The sequence below is a fragment of the Engystomops pustulosus genome, chromosome 4 (assembly GCF_040894005.1).
Source record: "Engystomops pustulosus chromosome 4, aEngPut4.maternal, whole genome shotgun sequence".
Classification (NCBI taxonomy): domain Eukaryota; kingdom Metazoa; phylum Chordata; class Amphibia; order Anura; family Leptodactylidae; genus Engystomops; species Engystomops pustulosus.
Genome location: NC_092414.1, coordinates 210022810 through 210037072, shown reverse-complemented (window position 1 = coordinate 210037072; position 14263 = coordinate 210022810). Strand labels below are relative to the sequence as shown.

The following is a 14263-nucleotide window of genomic DNA, read 5'->3' as shown; positions in this document are numbered from 1 at the left end:
AGGTTGTCTCATCAGAACTCACCTAGAATGGTAACTATGGTGGAAACCTTTGTATTGGGGACAACATTTTTGGTTTTTATTGCTGTGACCCGTTCTTCTTGGACTCCTCCTGCGTGAGAAATAGCCGTGAGTACAGACTATTGGCAACTTATCAAAGCCACCAATTTTTTTCTGCCGTAAATCAAGTCATCGAAAAGGTGAAAATGTGTGACGTGTAATTCAGAATAAGACACTGCGATAAACCAGGTGAAGATCAAGACTGTTTAGTGTAACTTTGTACTGTCGAAATCTAAAAAACAAAATTTACAAACCTTTTAATTGTGGATCCAAAATGACAGATTTCAGAGCCTGGGTCAGGCGTCTTCCTTCTGGCTGCAGAAAGAAACAGGAAATTCATAGAAAACTGGACGATGTTGGGGTCATATCTAGGGATGAATGGACTTAATGCGAGAAAACTAAGAGGATATATGTATTGTTATAAATAATTCTTTATAAATTTACAAAATAAATTACCGGTCAAGATATGACGAGGAAAAAATCAACTAGATACAAAAAGATTACATTTAAAGTTCATTATACTTTATACTCTACCCATAAATCAGCCATGAGTAAGGGTATCTCCTATACCGGAAACGCGTTGGATTTTTACAGTGTACTGTATCTACAAATCGGTGAGCTGTTTTTTTGGAACTGGATCTTTCAACCATTTTCATGTCAATATTGGGTTCTGCTAGAGAACGTTACACTTTACAAAACAGCAAGTGGCCAATTGGGTGAGCTGGAAAGACATTTTCTATAGTGACCCATAAATCAGTAACTTACAATGTTACAACAACTGCTCAATATCATATTTCTCTTTCCCTATTATTGTCATACATATAAGCAAAATAATCAAAAAACTTTCTTTGTACCCTTCTTTCTTTTAGACATGGAGGCTATAAAGTCAATAGCCTCTTCCCCCTTCTCCCCCACCCTATAAGCACAACCTTACCGGTGAGGCGGATAAGGTCACACAGAGAAACAAAAAATAAATAAAACAAAACATTCTGTCTATTCCAACCTATCAAACTCTATCCATGTATATCATGTTATTTCAAATATTCCTCTTTTCCTGTGGGCAATCTTTTCCAACCTTATCAGTAAAGGAGTTACCCAGGAGTATCCTGGTCTGTCTGATCCGTGCCCATGTTTGTTTACAGGGGTACAGAAGCTGTGCTCGGGGAGCTTCCGGCAGGAAGAGGTCGTCGGCCACTCCCATCCATCCCAATCTTGTTGTAGGCGCTGGGATATGGTAACAGATGGGAGTGGCCGGGCCATCTGGAAGCTCCCCGTGCCTCTGTAAACAAATTTTCAGAAAACCCCTATAAATTTACCCCAATTTTCCCCATTTCTACCACTGGACAAGTAAGAACAGTTGCAGATGCAGAAGTCAAATAAGCAGACCAAGGGTCACTAGAGGAACACAACAACACCTTGCACCCTGCACATAAAGATTGTTCTAATAATTTGAATGTAATCCCCGAGAAATATCTTTTCTTTGTTACTTACCACGACCTTTAGTGTTTTCCTCACACCATCAGACACAATTGCCCCAGCGGCCTTCACCTCAATTTCATGTTCTCCCAGTTCTAAGGGTATAATAACAAAGGGTACAGCCACCGAAGAGGTAGGTTTGATGATTACTTCTTGGCGATACCTCTTCTTGGCCGTGGAGAGACTGCAAAACTTTTCATTGTAGGTCCAGTCTACACGAGTCTGAACCAAAGACAAAAAGTTGGCTTTAAAGGATGTGTGAGAAGTGAAAATGTTTACGGGAGTTTTCTGGGAATATAATGTTTTAGATAATAAACAAGAGCCAATTACTGACAAAAAAATGGAGCTTATATCTATCTGCCGACATGATGTCATCACTACATCCACTATATACCGACAGAATTTATGGAAATGACTATGCTGAACATTAGCAGTCTATAAGCTAATAAACTAAAAGTGAATAATCCCAGACCTCTCCTTTATGGATAACACATTTATTGTGACTATTTCTGGATAACTTGCCTTAATTTGGCTGTTGCCGTAGTTGTAGAGAATGGCCCGGATCTCTATTTGCTCATTTCTCACCACAGAATAAGGAAGCCTCAGATCAATGAAGAAGTTCATCATCACCTGAATATTATGAGGTTTAGACACACAGATACCTGCCAGGAGAAGTCAGGATAGGTATAAATTTTTGATCTGATGTTCTTTCTAAAATGCTGAGAATCTGCGTTCATATATGACATTATCCTGACAAGAAATGACATCAAAATGCATCCATTTGAGGTAATTTGAGATTACCAAATTTATTTATATTTGCCAAGTGCCAGAATAATGAATTTAAGTATTCTTTATTAATTGTTGTATTTGTATTCCATTAATTCATTAGTATTTGGTTCCATTGCCCATACATGGGTTAACTTGGGTCTATGTTTAGGAAAAAAGTGCCATTCTGTTTAATTAACTGCTGAAGCAGCCAATCAAGCGGCTTACAGCCCCTTAGCATAGGCAAGAGCAGGGTCACATGTCCAGATGCCATTACACTCAACAGACAGCTAGGGAGAGTTTGCAGCTTACTGTAGGGTCAATCAGACTAGCAGGGACTTTTGAAAAAAAAGCCATTGCCCCTTTTAGGGCACTGCAGTGTATATAGGAGGTTGTTATTATTAGAATAATGTGGAAATGTAAAATAATGTCCTTATCAGAGACAATCTGTTTTAGGCTACTCATAGGCTGCTAGAGTGCATGGATATTCTTACTCATTATATAGAATATAGCAATGCTTGAAATTACAAGAAATTTTGTTTTTACTGCATCATTCAGCAAGATCTGAAATATCTGAAAGATCCAGAAAAATCATAAATTATCATCATCATCATCATACCTTGTTTGTAAAGTTGCTCATGTGAATATCCCACAATAATACATGGTTCATAAAACTGCTCAGCATAGTGAATAAATGTGCAGTAATAGGTATATCATAAAAGTGCTCTTTATAGTGAATAGTGCACAGTAATGTGTGGTCATAAATGTGCCATTCTCAGTGAAAAGAGCACATTAATACATGGATCTTAAGAGTACTCTTCTCAGTGAATAGCATGCAGTAATATGCGGGTTATAAACAGTGACAAATTAAGACTACCATGTACCCCGAGCTATAGAGAGATTGTCTGGAGTTTCTTTAAATACAGATGCAGCCTACTCCCTATAACCCTACATCACATCAACCAATTTTACCTGGTAAAGCCTAAAATGGACTTTTAACACATTAAAGCAACCAACCAAACCAACCTAACAGAAAAATACTGACAACTAAAACATTGCCCATGGGTCATATTTGGATGGAATATTTTCACTGGCTCAACATATTATGAGAGTTATACTAGAAGGTCAGTCAGTGAGTACATTACTCATCAGTAACAGGCAAAACCAAGGTCACAATATAATATCACCTGGATTACAGTCACCTCACACCATAACTCACCTCACTGTCACCATATTACTACCATATTATTAATAGGAAATTATTATATCTCATGAATATATTTAAATAATAAAAATAGTGTAATATATAACCTCCTTGATTAATAATAAATACAGCACCCTCAATTTATTGTATAATTTATACATAGCACATGCTTATTCATTTATTCACTCAATACGACGTATAACTAAAATACACAATAAAACACCCCCTTATAAATTAAAATAGTATCATATTCAGCAAAGTGATATGCAGCTTATATAGTTACTTATATGCAAAACCAATAATTAACATAGCCAGCCCCCTCCGGTATATATCTCCAGCCTTCCAGTATATACTACATCCAGCCCCCAGTATAAACTATATCCAGTCCTCAATATATACTATATCCAGTCCCCTCCTGTATATAGCAGCCTCAGACCCCAGTATATAGCATCTACAGATCCCCAGTATGTAGCAGCTCCAGACCGCTAGTAAATAGTACCTCCAGACCCCCAGTATATAGTAGCTCCATGCTCTCAGTATATAGCTCCAGCCCACAGTATATAGCAGCTGCAGCCCTGAGTATATAGCAGCTGCAGCCAACCAGTATATAGCAGCTGGGATGCAGCCAAACGATATTTAGCAGCTTAGCACAGCCTTATTTTCTTCCATATCTCAGACATCTGCTGCAGGCGTCGCAGTGTGTGGTGCCACTGTGCCATTTGTGCCAGGATGCCGATATGCCAAGTGCTCTGTGGTTAATAGCAGAGCAGGGAGTGTATTCAGAAGATCCAGGGAGAATGGTCCAATTCAGAGAAGGTATATTATATTAAAAATATATTATATTAATATATGGGTGATTCCGGTGGCCCTGGGTGGCTACCCTAAATGCCAATATTATAATCCTCCATTGGTCATAAAAGTGCTCTTCATAATCCATAGTGCACAGTAATATGTGGATGATAAAAAGTGCTCTTCATAGTGAATATTGCCAAGCAATACATGGATCATAAAAGTGTTCTCTACAGTAAATAACACACAGTAATAAGTAGATCATAAAAGTGCTCTTCATAATGAATATTGCCAAGTAATACACCAAACTTAAAAATGTACCTCATAGTAAATAGCACATAGTAATATGTGAATTCTAAAAAAAATTGTGAATAAAATGAATAGTGAATAAAAATTCACAGTGAATAGTATGCAGTACATGGATCATAAAAGTGCTCCTCTTAGTGAATAGCAAGTAATACACGAACCATCCAGGTGTTCTTCAGAGTGAAAAGTGGAAAGTAATACATGGATCAAGAAAGTACTCCTCTCAGTAAATAGTGAGCAGTAATAAGTGGACCATAAAAATGCTCTTCATAGTGCAGTAATACATTGATCATAAAAGTGGAACAACCTGGTGGTAACACACTGCAGCAAGTCCAACACGCCAACACGCTTTGCGGCGGGCTCTGGTGAAAACCGGGTACCACTGGTGTCAGCTTACGCTATTGTCTGCGGTGGGCCATAAAAGTGAAAAGTGTGAAGTAGATGTGGATCATAAAAGTGCTCCTCTTAGTGAATAGCAAGCAATACATGAACCATCCAGGTGTTCTTCAGAGTGAAAAGTGGACAGTAATACATGGATCAAGAAAGTACTCCTCTTAGTAAATAGTGAGCAGTAATAAGTGGGCCATAAAAGTGCTCTTCATAGTGCAGTAATAAATTGATCATAAAAGTGGAACAACCTGGTGGTAACACACTGCAGCAAGTCCAACACGCCAACACGCTTTGCGACACCACTGGTGTCAGCTTACGCTGTTGTCTGCGGTGGGCCATAAAAGTGAAAAGTGTGAAGTAGATGTGGATCATAAAAGTGCTCCTCCCAGTGAATAGCGTGCGGTAATACCTTGATTGTAAAAGTGCTTTCAAAGTATAGTTTAGTATTGCAGGTCTTTAAAAAGGAGGAAAGCATGAATTTAGGAACAGGGACATGGCTTGGTAGCTATAGAGCTAGTGCTGCTGGAAGAGGATGTGTTCGGACACTGCCTGCTCCAAGTTCCTCTCGGCAAATAGATACAGATTACCAAGGCACCCTCATTGCATGGGTGCTCCTGCAACCCACCTACTGGGTCGCAGCCACACCCATACTCCTCTTCGCTGCCCTGGTCCCCCACTGGTTCACTTACCTCGCCAGCGCTGACTACGGTGGTACGGTGTGTGTGTCCCCACCTCCAAGGGGTGCACATGCTCCAGCTTTCTGAGATTTAAAAGGCCACCGCGCCAATAATTGGCACTGCCCGGCTGGTAATTCTGATAAATTCCCAGCCCATTCCTGTGTTCCCTGCCAGATCTTCGAGCCTTGTGCCCAAGAGAAAGCGTTGTTCCATGCCCTGTGCTGTTATTGTGATTTCCCGTTGTGACCCCGGTTCCGTTCCTGACTACATTGCCTGCCATGACCTATTGCTACATCCCGATTCTGATCCCATGCTGCCCGCTCTGACCTCCTGCCTGTCCCCGACTATGATACTGCTTTGTACCTCGGACAAAGTCGCACCTGTGGAAAGACCTGGTGGTACCACGCCACAGCAAGTCCAACCCTCTTTGCAGTGGGCTGTGGTGAAAACTGGGTACCACTTAGATTCCGGTCCCAGGTGTCGGTTTACGTCATCGGTTTACAAGATGTCACATCATGATGTGTTTGAGGTGTCCCTTCAAATACATACACTGGTGTCTTTTCTGGTATTGCTGGATGCTTCAAAAACATTACACCATCAGTCCAGACTGTCCTAAAATGTTTAAAGGCATTAGTAATCTTAGTGTATGTAAACTTTTGAATTTGCATTAACTAGTAATAATGCCTTAAAACTTTGCTCTCTCTCAATATTCTGGGACTTGGCTAATAGAAATTATTATGGTAATCCTAATTGACTTCAACAGGAAAGGTTAATTCTGATAAACATGCATATGGGGTATTGCTTATATAAATATAAACTTCTGACTTCAACTGCAGATAACACTGACCCACCATAACATCACTACTGACAATAGATGATGTCACAGCTTATCTCCTCCCCCTCCCTGTACAATGACCTCTATATAGATACACTGACCCATCATTACATCACTACTGACAATAGATGATGTCACAGCTTATCTCCTCCGCCTCCCTGTACAATGAACTCTATATAGATAACACTGACCCATTATTACATCACTACTGACAATAGATGATGTCACAGCTTATCTCCTCCTCCTCCCTTTACAATGACCTCTATAGAGATAACACTGACCCATCATTACATCACTACTGACAATAGATGATGTCACAGCTTATCTCCTCCCTCTCCCTGTACAATGACCTCTATATAGATAACACTGACCCATCATTACATCACTACTTACAATAGATGATGTCACAGCTTATCTCCTCCTCCTCCCTGTACAATGACCTCTATATAGATAACACTGACCCATCATTACATCACTACTGACAATAGATGATGTCACAGCTTATCTCCTCCCCCTCCTGTACAATGACCTCTATATAGATAACACTGACCCATCATTACATCACTACTGACAATAGATGATGTCACAGCTTATCTCCTCCCCCTCCCTGTACAATGACCTCTATATAGATAACACTGACCCATCATTACATCACTACTGACAATAGATGATGTCACAGCTTATCTCCTCCCCCTCCCTGTACAATGACCTCTATATAGATAACACTGACCCATCATTACATCACTACTGACAATAGATGATGTCACAGCTTATCTCCTCCTTCTCCCTGTACAATGACCTCTATATAGATAACACTGACCCATCATTACATCACTACTGACAATAGATGATGTCACAGCTTATCTCCTTCCCCTCCCTGTACAATGACCTCTATATAGATAACACTGACCCATCATTACATCACTACTGACAATAGATGATGTCACAGCTTATCTCCTCCCCCCTCCCTGTACAATGACCTCTATATAGATAACACTGACCCATCATTACATCACTACTGACAATAGATGATGTCACAGCTTATCCCCTCCCCCTCCCTGTACAATGACCTCTATATAGATAACACTGACCCATCATTACATCACTACTGTTTACTTCATTATAAAAAAAATATATATATGGTTGCGGTTAAATAACTTTTAAGAGTTTAAATCCCATCATGGAAAAATTCCCTAGGATCTGGCAACCGTGGTTTCTGTTTAAGGGCACACCAGATTATGTGGCACTGTTTGTCTGAGCCTTCGGTGAGTGGTAGCCATTTTGTGTTTTCAGCCCATCATGTTTTCTTTCCTACCCTTAGCTCTTCCCTAGTTTTTCCCTAAAACAGAAAGAGAAAACAAAAAAGACAACGAGAGGTGACAGCGCCTCGTGTGATAACGTCAGGGTAGTTGGTAGCCAGGTAAGTATTAATAGGTGCTCACCTGGTGGCCACTTGTAAGGTTGCAGAAAACAAATGTGGGGGTATCAATTACCCTTAGTAGAAACTTCTCCTTAGGGTTACCTCAGCAGCTCCCAAACGCTCCAATAACCGGTATCCAACGGAACCGTAAGCATATGGGTAAGGCGGAATAAAGAATTTGGTGCTACGGATGGGTGCGCTTGTAACCAGGAATAAATTACCAAAGCACGGTTTGGTATAAGATTGATTCGTATTTATTATAAATGATTAAAAATGTTTTAAAACATTCCCAACTGGCATCGCTAAAAACAGACACCTTTTCCAAAATTAAATAGACCCAAACTCATCCCCATTAGTTCAATAATAAAATTATTTTTTTTTCAGCAAAGTGTTTTCAACATGCAAATCAAGTTTACAAAAATGTTTTACAAATTTGATATATTTAGAAGTGTTACTGACCTGTTATCATATTTGGTAATATCATATAGCGGACAACATAACTTACCTTGTGTCTCCATGATTACAGACTACGAGCTAATGGGGCTCATTTACTAAGGGCCCGAATAGGTAATTTTAGTCGAGTTTCCCGAAAATTACCGGTTTGCGGTGTTTTGCCCCCGGTTTTTGTATTTGGAAAAACTGCTGTATTTAAAGTAAAAAAAATGTGCTTGACATGCACTTACATGCACCAGGAAGAGGATGGTGAACTCTGGTGGACCTCGGCGCAGCAGCGACACCTAGTGGATATCGGGCACATGGATCTTAGTGAATCCCGGCAGAACCCGAATCAACATCGGACAACACGCTGCGGGATCGCGTATGGACCGGGTAAGTAAATGTGCCCCAATGTGTCAGATATAATGAAGATGAGTGGAGAGAGTGATGCATCACTGCAGGACAATATATATAGTCTATATATATGGTCTATAGTCTATTTTTCAGTATCACATATAGGTCTATATCGGATCTGTACACACAAAGCATCGGGAATCTGTGGATGCATTTTGGCAACACTGGAGTACTGTAAAGTATCTATAATCTACTGTCCCTTATCTATAAGAAAAAAAAATCTGATTACTAATATACAGCCATCTGTGTTGCCGCTCCCTGTCCAGCACATGGATATACAGTGTGGACTATAAAAGTATGGACAACAGAAGAAGTAACTTACCTTTATTTTCAGAGAGACTTACAGCCAGAACCTCCCATGTGGTGATTGAATCTTGTAGGTGAAGTTTAAAAGCTTTGCTTGAAACTCTGTTAAAAAGTCAAAATAAAACCATAATGTGAAAACTTATATATATATATTCTAAAATGATCTTTTTTTTCTCTCCAAAAACAGCACCTCCCTTGCCCATGGATTGTGCCTGGCAAAAGATTTCTACAGAATTTGCTTCGAATTAAACAAAGCCACAATAAAAGATGCAAAGACTTATCTAAGGAGGGGGGATGGGTTACCCAGACTTTCAGCTGTCTAAAACAGAAGATCAAATTGTGCTTCTGCTATTAAAGATCATAAGAAAGAAATCTAAGCAGTCAGCTGCTGCTGAGTCATTCACAATCAGGACTATTAATAAAATAAATACCAGCAGCAAATATACTGCATACAAATAGATGTACCGGAAGTGAGTTTACCAGAAATATTGATATCCCCTTGTAGTGGGTGTCCTGCTAATGTGCCATTAAAACCATACCACACCCATACATATGGAGCAGCAGTGAATGTACTACACATAAATATATAACAGCAATAAATGTACTGACAGCTTGGAGTTCTTGGACAAAAAAGAGTGTCTGGGGAAGGACTCAGGCAATGCAATGCATTTTTCACATTTCTTCCCTCATGGAGAAGGCAAAGTTGATGTATTTATCCCTGCACGTTTTTTTCATCAATTATATGTGTGTCTTAAAGAAACACATTGGGATTTTTGTAATGTATTTAATCCTTTGTATTTAATCTCATTGTATTCACTATCACACATGTTGGTGATTGCATCACCGCCTATTTAAGTCAGCTGACCGCTGCCTCACTATGCTTGAGAATGTCTTTATAGAAAAGACGAAACGTTGCATCTATGGTGGAATTAAAAAACGTCTTCACTTTATCTTCCTTGGAGTGCTGCTTCATCCGTTTGCTTTGTACTACTGTTGAAGGGGTTGTCGGACCCCGTAGAAGACCTGCACCCTACGATTTTCCCACGGTGCCGCTCCACCGCTTTGTTTGGTTGTTATACTCACCCTTTATCATCTGGGATTTCACTCATAGTCTTTGTGACCCAGAGCCAGGTTTCAGGAAATTGGGACCTGATTATAATGTCAGAATCCTCAATGTAATCGCTGTCCTCATCACCTGATGGACAAAAAAATAGTCATCCTTAAAAACGTACACGTAGAATGTTGGATGAGAGAAATGAAATGGTCACCACTCAATTTCATGATTGATTTTGACAATAAATATGAGGGTCTTTCTTCCAGAAAATTACCATACCCAATGCTCCTCAATAGAGGAACTCTTGTTTAACCCCTTAAGGACGGAGGGTTTTCCGGCTCATTTCTCGCTCTCCAACTTCAAAAATCCATAACTTTTTCACAGTACAGACCTGTGTGAGGGCTTATTTTGTGCGTAACAAATTTTACTTTCCCGTAATGTTATTTATTTTAACATGCCGTGTACTGCGAAGCTGAAAAAAAATTCCAAATGTGGAAAAATTTAAAAAAAACCGCACGTGCGTCACGTTCTTGTGGGCTCAGTTTTTACGACTTTCACTCTTCGCTCCAAATAACATGCCTACTTTATTCTTTGGTTCGGTGCGATCGCGGTGATACCAAATTTATATAGGTTTTATTGTGTTTTACTACATTTTCAAAAATTAAACGAATGTGTACAAAAAAGAAAAAAAAATTTTTGCCATCTTCTGACGCTAATAACTTTTTCGTACTTTAGCGCACGGAAATGTGTGAGGGGTCATTTTTTGCGAAATGAGGCGATGTTTTCATTGCTACCATTTTGAGGTCTGTGCGACATTTTGATCATTTTTTATTTCATTTTTTATGTTATGTAAAAAGGTGTAAAAGTCGCATTTCGGACATTTGGGCGCCATTTCCCGCCTCGGAGGTCACCGCCGGCCGTAACCGTTTTTATATTTTGATAGATCGGGCATTTTGGGACGCGGCGATACCTAATATGTCTATGATTTTTACTGTTTGTTATGTTTTATATCCGTTCTAGGGAAAGGGGGGTGATTTGAACTTTTAATATTTTATTAATTTTTTTTATTTTTTAAACTTTTTTTTTTCTTTTTTTTTTCACTATTTTTTAGACCATCTAGGGTACAATAACCCTAGATGATCAGATCGCTCCTACCATATACTGCAATACTACAGTATTGCAATATATGGCGTTTTTGCAGGTCTTACATTACAATGAGCCACTGGCTCATTGTAACGAACCTGCATAAACCATGTAGCCTCGTGTCAAGAGAAGACCCGAGGCTACCATGGTAACTGATCGCCGCCCCCCGATGACGTTCGGGGGCGTGGCGATCGAAAAAAAGATGGCGGCGCCCGCGCGCCGCCGTCTTTTAAACGCCGCCCGCGACTTTGCGGGCGGCGTTTAGAGGGTTAATAGCCGCGATCGGTGCACGCACCGACCGCGGTTATTAGCGGTGGGGGTTTTGTGCAAAATGCAAAAACCCCCACCTCTGTATGAAGAGGACTCAGCCCGTGAGCCCTCTTCATACATCCCTTATACCTCTGCGCCGTAGAGCTACGGCGCAGAGCGTTAAGGGGTTAAAGGGTTATGTCCTGGACAGTATGACAGGATATGTCCTAGACAGAAGCTCATTCCAACTCCAGGACCCCTTTCTGATGCCGAGACATAAGAAAAAAAAGCTTGTACCCAGTTAGCCGGCTGAAGTAATACCCGTTGCTTTTGATAGGTCAAATAAAGTAACCTTCTTGAGATTGTGAAACCTGATGAAGGGACCTAAGCTGTTCCGTAAGCTTGATTGTAACATCTTATCTTTTAGTTAGCCATTTAAAAGTATCACAATCTCAAGAAAGTTACTTTATTTGACCTATTAAAAGCAACAGAAACTGATGTCTAGACAAATGGAGAGTTGGCCAAGCAACTAGACGCAACTAAGTTTGGTGCTTCCATACAATTGAATTGCTTGGGCAGTGGCCACAGATACATGGCCAGTTTTCAATTCAGACCGTAGCCTTAAAGGTCATAAATAGAGATGAGCGAGCACTAAAATGCTCGAGTGCTCGTTATTCGAGACAAACTTTTCCCGATGCTCGAGTGCTCGTCTCGAATAACGAGCCCCAATGAAATCAATGGGAGACTCAAGCATTTTTCAAAGGGACCATGGTTCGGGAATAAAATGTGTTATTTAATTGAAAAAGAATGTCTTCTGATAAGTTATCAGATGTATGCAAACATCTGCAATCTATTCTTCACTGTTCCGCGCGTATATTATCTCCTGACAAGTTAGCAGATGTGAAGAACAGTGAAGAATAGAATAAAAACAGTGAACACAGTGAACACAGGCTCATTTAAGTGAAAAACGCAGTGAAAAACACAGTGAAGAATAGATTGCAGATGTTCGGCACATCTGCTTACTTGTCGGGAGATACTCTGTCCCGGGATCTGCTCCTCTTCTTCCACTGAAGACTCCCCGATCTCTCTGCCCTTCCCGATTTCTCTGCCCTTCCCTATGTCTGTCCTGTTCCCCGATCTCTCTGTGCTACTCCCCAATGTCTCTGCCCTCCCCGGTGTCTCTGTCCTGTTCCCTGATTTCTCTGTCTTCCTCCCCGATGTCTATGTTCTGTTTCCCGATGTCTCTGTCCTCCCTTATGTCTCCGTGCTGCTCCCCGATGTCTCTGTGCTGCTCCCCGATGTCTCTATCCTGCTCCCCGATGTCTCTTTGTGCTGCTTCCCGTTGTCTCTGTCCTGTTCCCCGATGTCTCTGTCCTGTTCCCCGATGTCTCTGTCCTGCTCACCATGTTCATCAATGTGTTCTTCACACATATATATTGTTCTTCACATACTATTTTGTTTGCACCGTTTCACACGTATCTTCCGACAAGTAAGCAGATGTAATCTATTCTTCACTGTGTTTTTCACTGTGTTTTTCACTTAAATGATACATTGTTCACTGTTTTTATTCTATTCTTCATTGTTCTTCACTGTGTTTTTTTAATTAAATGCTCGATCTCGAGCAGGGGAAATACTCGTCCGAGCAACGAGCCGTTTCGAGTACCTTAATACTTGAACGAGCATCAAGCTCGGACGAGTATACTCGCTCATCTCTAGTCATATATCAGGTCAGAGGATCCCTATGACTCAATTTAGTGTTAAGGAACTACTGAAACAAGTAGGAATTGTCTGAAAAGGAGAAGTTCTTCAATTAAAATGTATCCTTCTTTCCTTTCAGATCTTCTATCATGGAAAAATCTGAATATTGAGCAGGAGAGTGGCACAAAATTGGCAAAATGAAGCAAAAATTGTGGATTATATAACATAAAATCCTGATGTCCGCCAATAAATAATCAGTTTATGATCCTGAAGTCAGCTGATATTGAACCTGCAACTTTCCCTCTTACAACAATCGGGGAGATATTTCAATTTGCTCTGCATTTTATGAGTTGGATCTTTGCCACCTTGGTTACATCTCCTGCTTTATGAGTATAATATCCTTACTTCTTGCATCGTCATCATCTTTATGCAGTTCTTTCTCAAGTTCGATTTGCTTTTGGATGTGTTTGCAGCAGTCCAGGAAAGCATCAATACATTTCTGTCCATCCTGAATATGGCGAGTCCGGCGTTCACAGGTATGACCCATGGGGTTTTTAAGCATACCATCCTTACAACATGTCTTCTCCAGTCCTGAGTATTGTGATGCTGGAAGGAAAGGGAAGTAGTAACTTCTCCAGTACATTCACAAGCAGGGAATTTGAGCAGGTGACCACTTATTGTCCATTTTTTACCTTTTTTGTCTCTTTCTTGAATCAGTATGGCTGAGGCACGTCGTCTGCGCTTTAGTTGAGGCTGACATATTGGCTCTGTGGAAAAATGTGACAAAAATTATAAGGATCTACTTTGTGATTAGTGGTGACACTAAGAGACCAATCCCCAACCATTTTGGAAACATTTACAATTGATCACCTGATCTCTGAGGAGTTGTTATCTGGAAGTTTGTCTGCAGGGCAAGGCCGGCATCATAAAAGACCCCTGGTGTATCGGCACCACATCCCGGTGTGCAACCAATGTCGTATTTTTCCACCGATTCCCAGACCTTTACAGAAGGAGATAATACTTAGTGAAGACTGTAAACTAAGTT

At 40.4% G+C, this 14263-nt stretch overlaps 1 protein-coding gene across 1 annotated transcript in view; it reads right to left on the bottom strand.

Moving 5' to 3' along the window:
• The window catches only part of LOC140128252 (A.superbus venom factor 1-like), a 63084-nt gene that overhangs the window by 26667 nt on the left and 22154 nt on the right, over positions 1 to 14263 (bottom strand). Inside the window, exons 15-23 of the mRNA XM_072149812.1 lie at positions 14089 to 14218; positions 13911 to 13985; positions 13624 to 13824; positions 10158 to 10269; positions 9091 to 9176; positions 2056 to 2195; positions 1549 to 1755; positions 312 to 372; positions 23 to 109 (exon numbers count right to left, since the gene is read on the bottom strand). Of these exons, the coding sequence (XP_072005913.1) occupies positions 23 to 109; positions 312 to 372; positions 1549 to 1755; positions 2056 to 2195; positions 9091 to 9176; positions 10158 to 10269; positions 13624 to 13824; positions 13911 to 13985; positions 14089 to 14218 (1099 nt within the window). The remainder of the gene's footprint in view (positions 1 to 22; positions 110 to 311; positions 373 to 1548; positions 1756 to 2055; positions 2196 to 9090; positions 9177 to 10157; positions 10270 to 13623; positions 13825 to 13910; positions 13986 to 14088; positions 14219 to 14263) is intronic.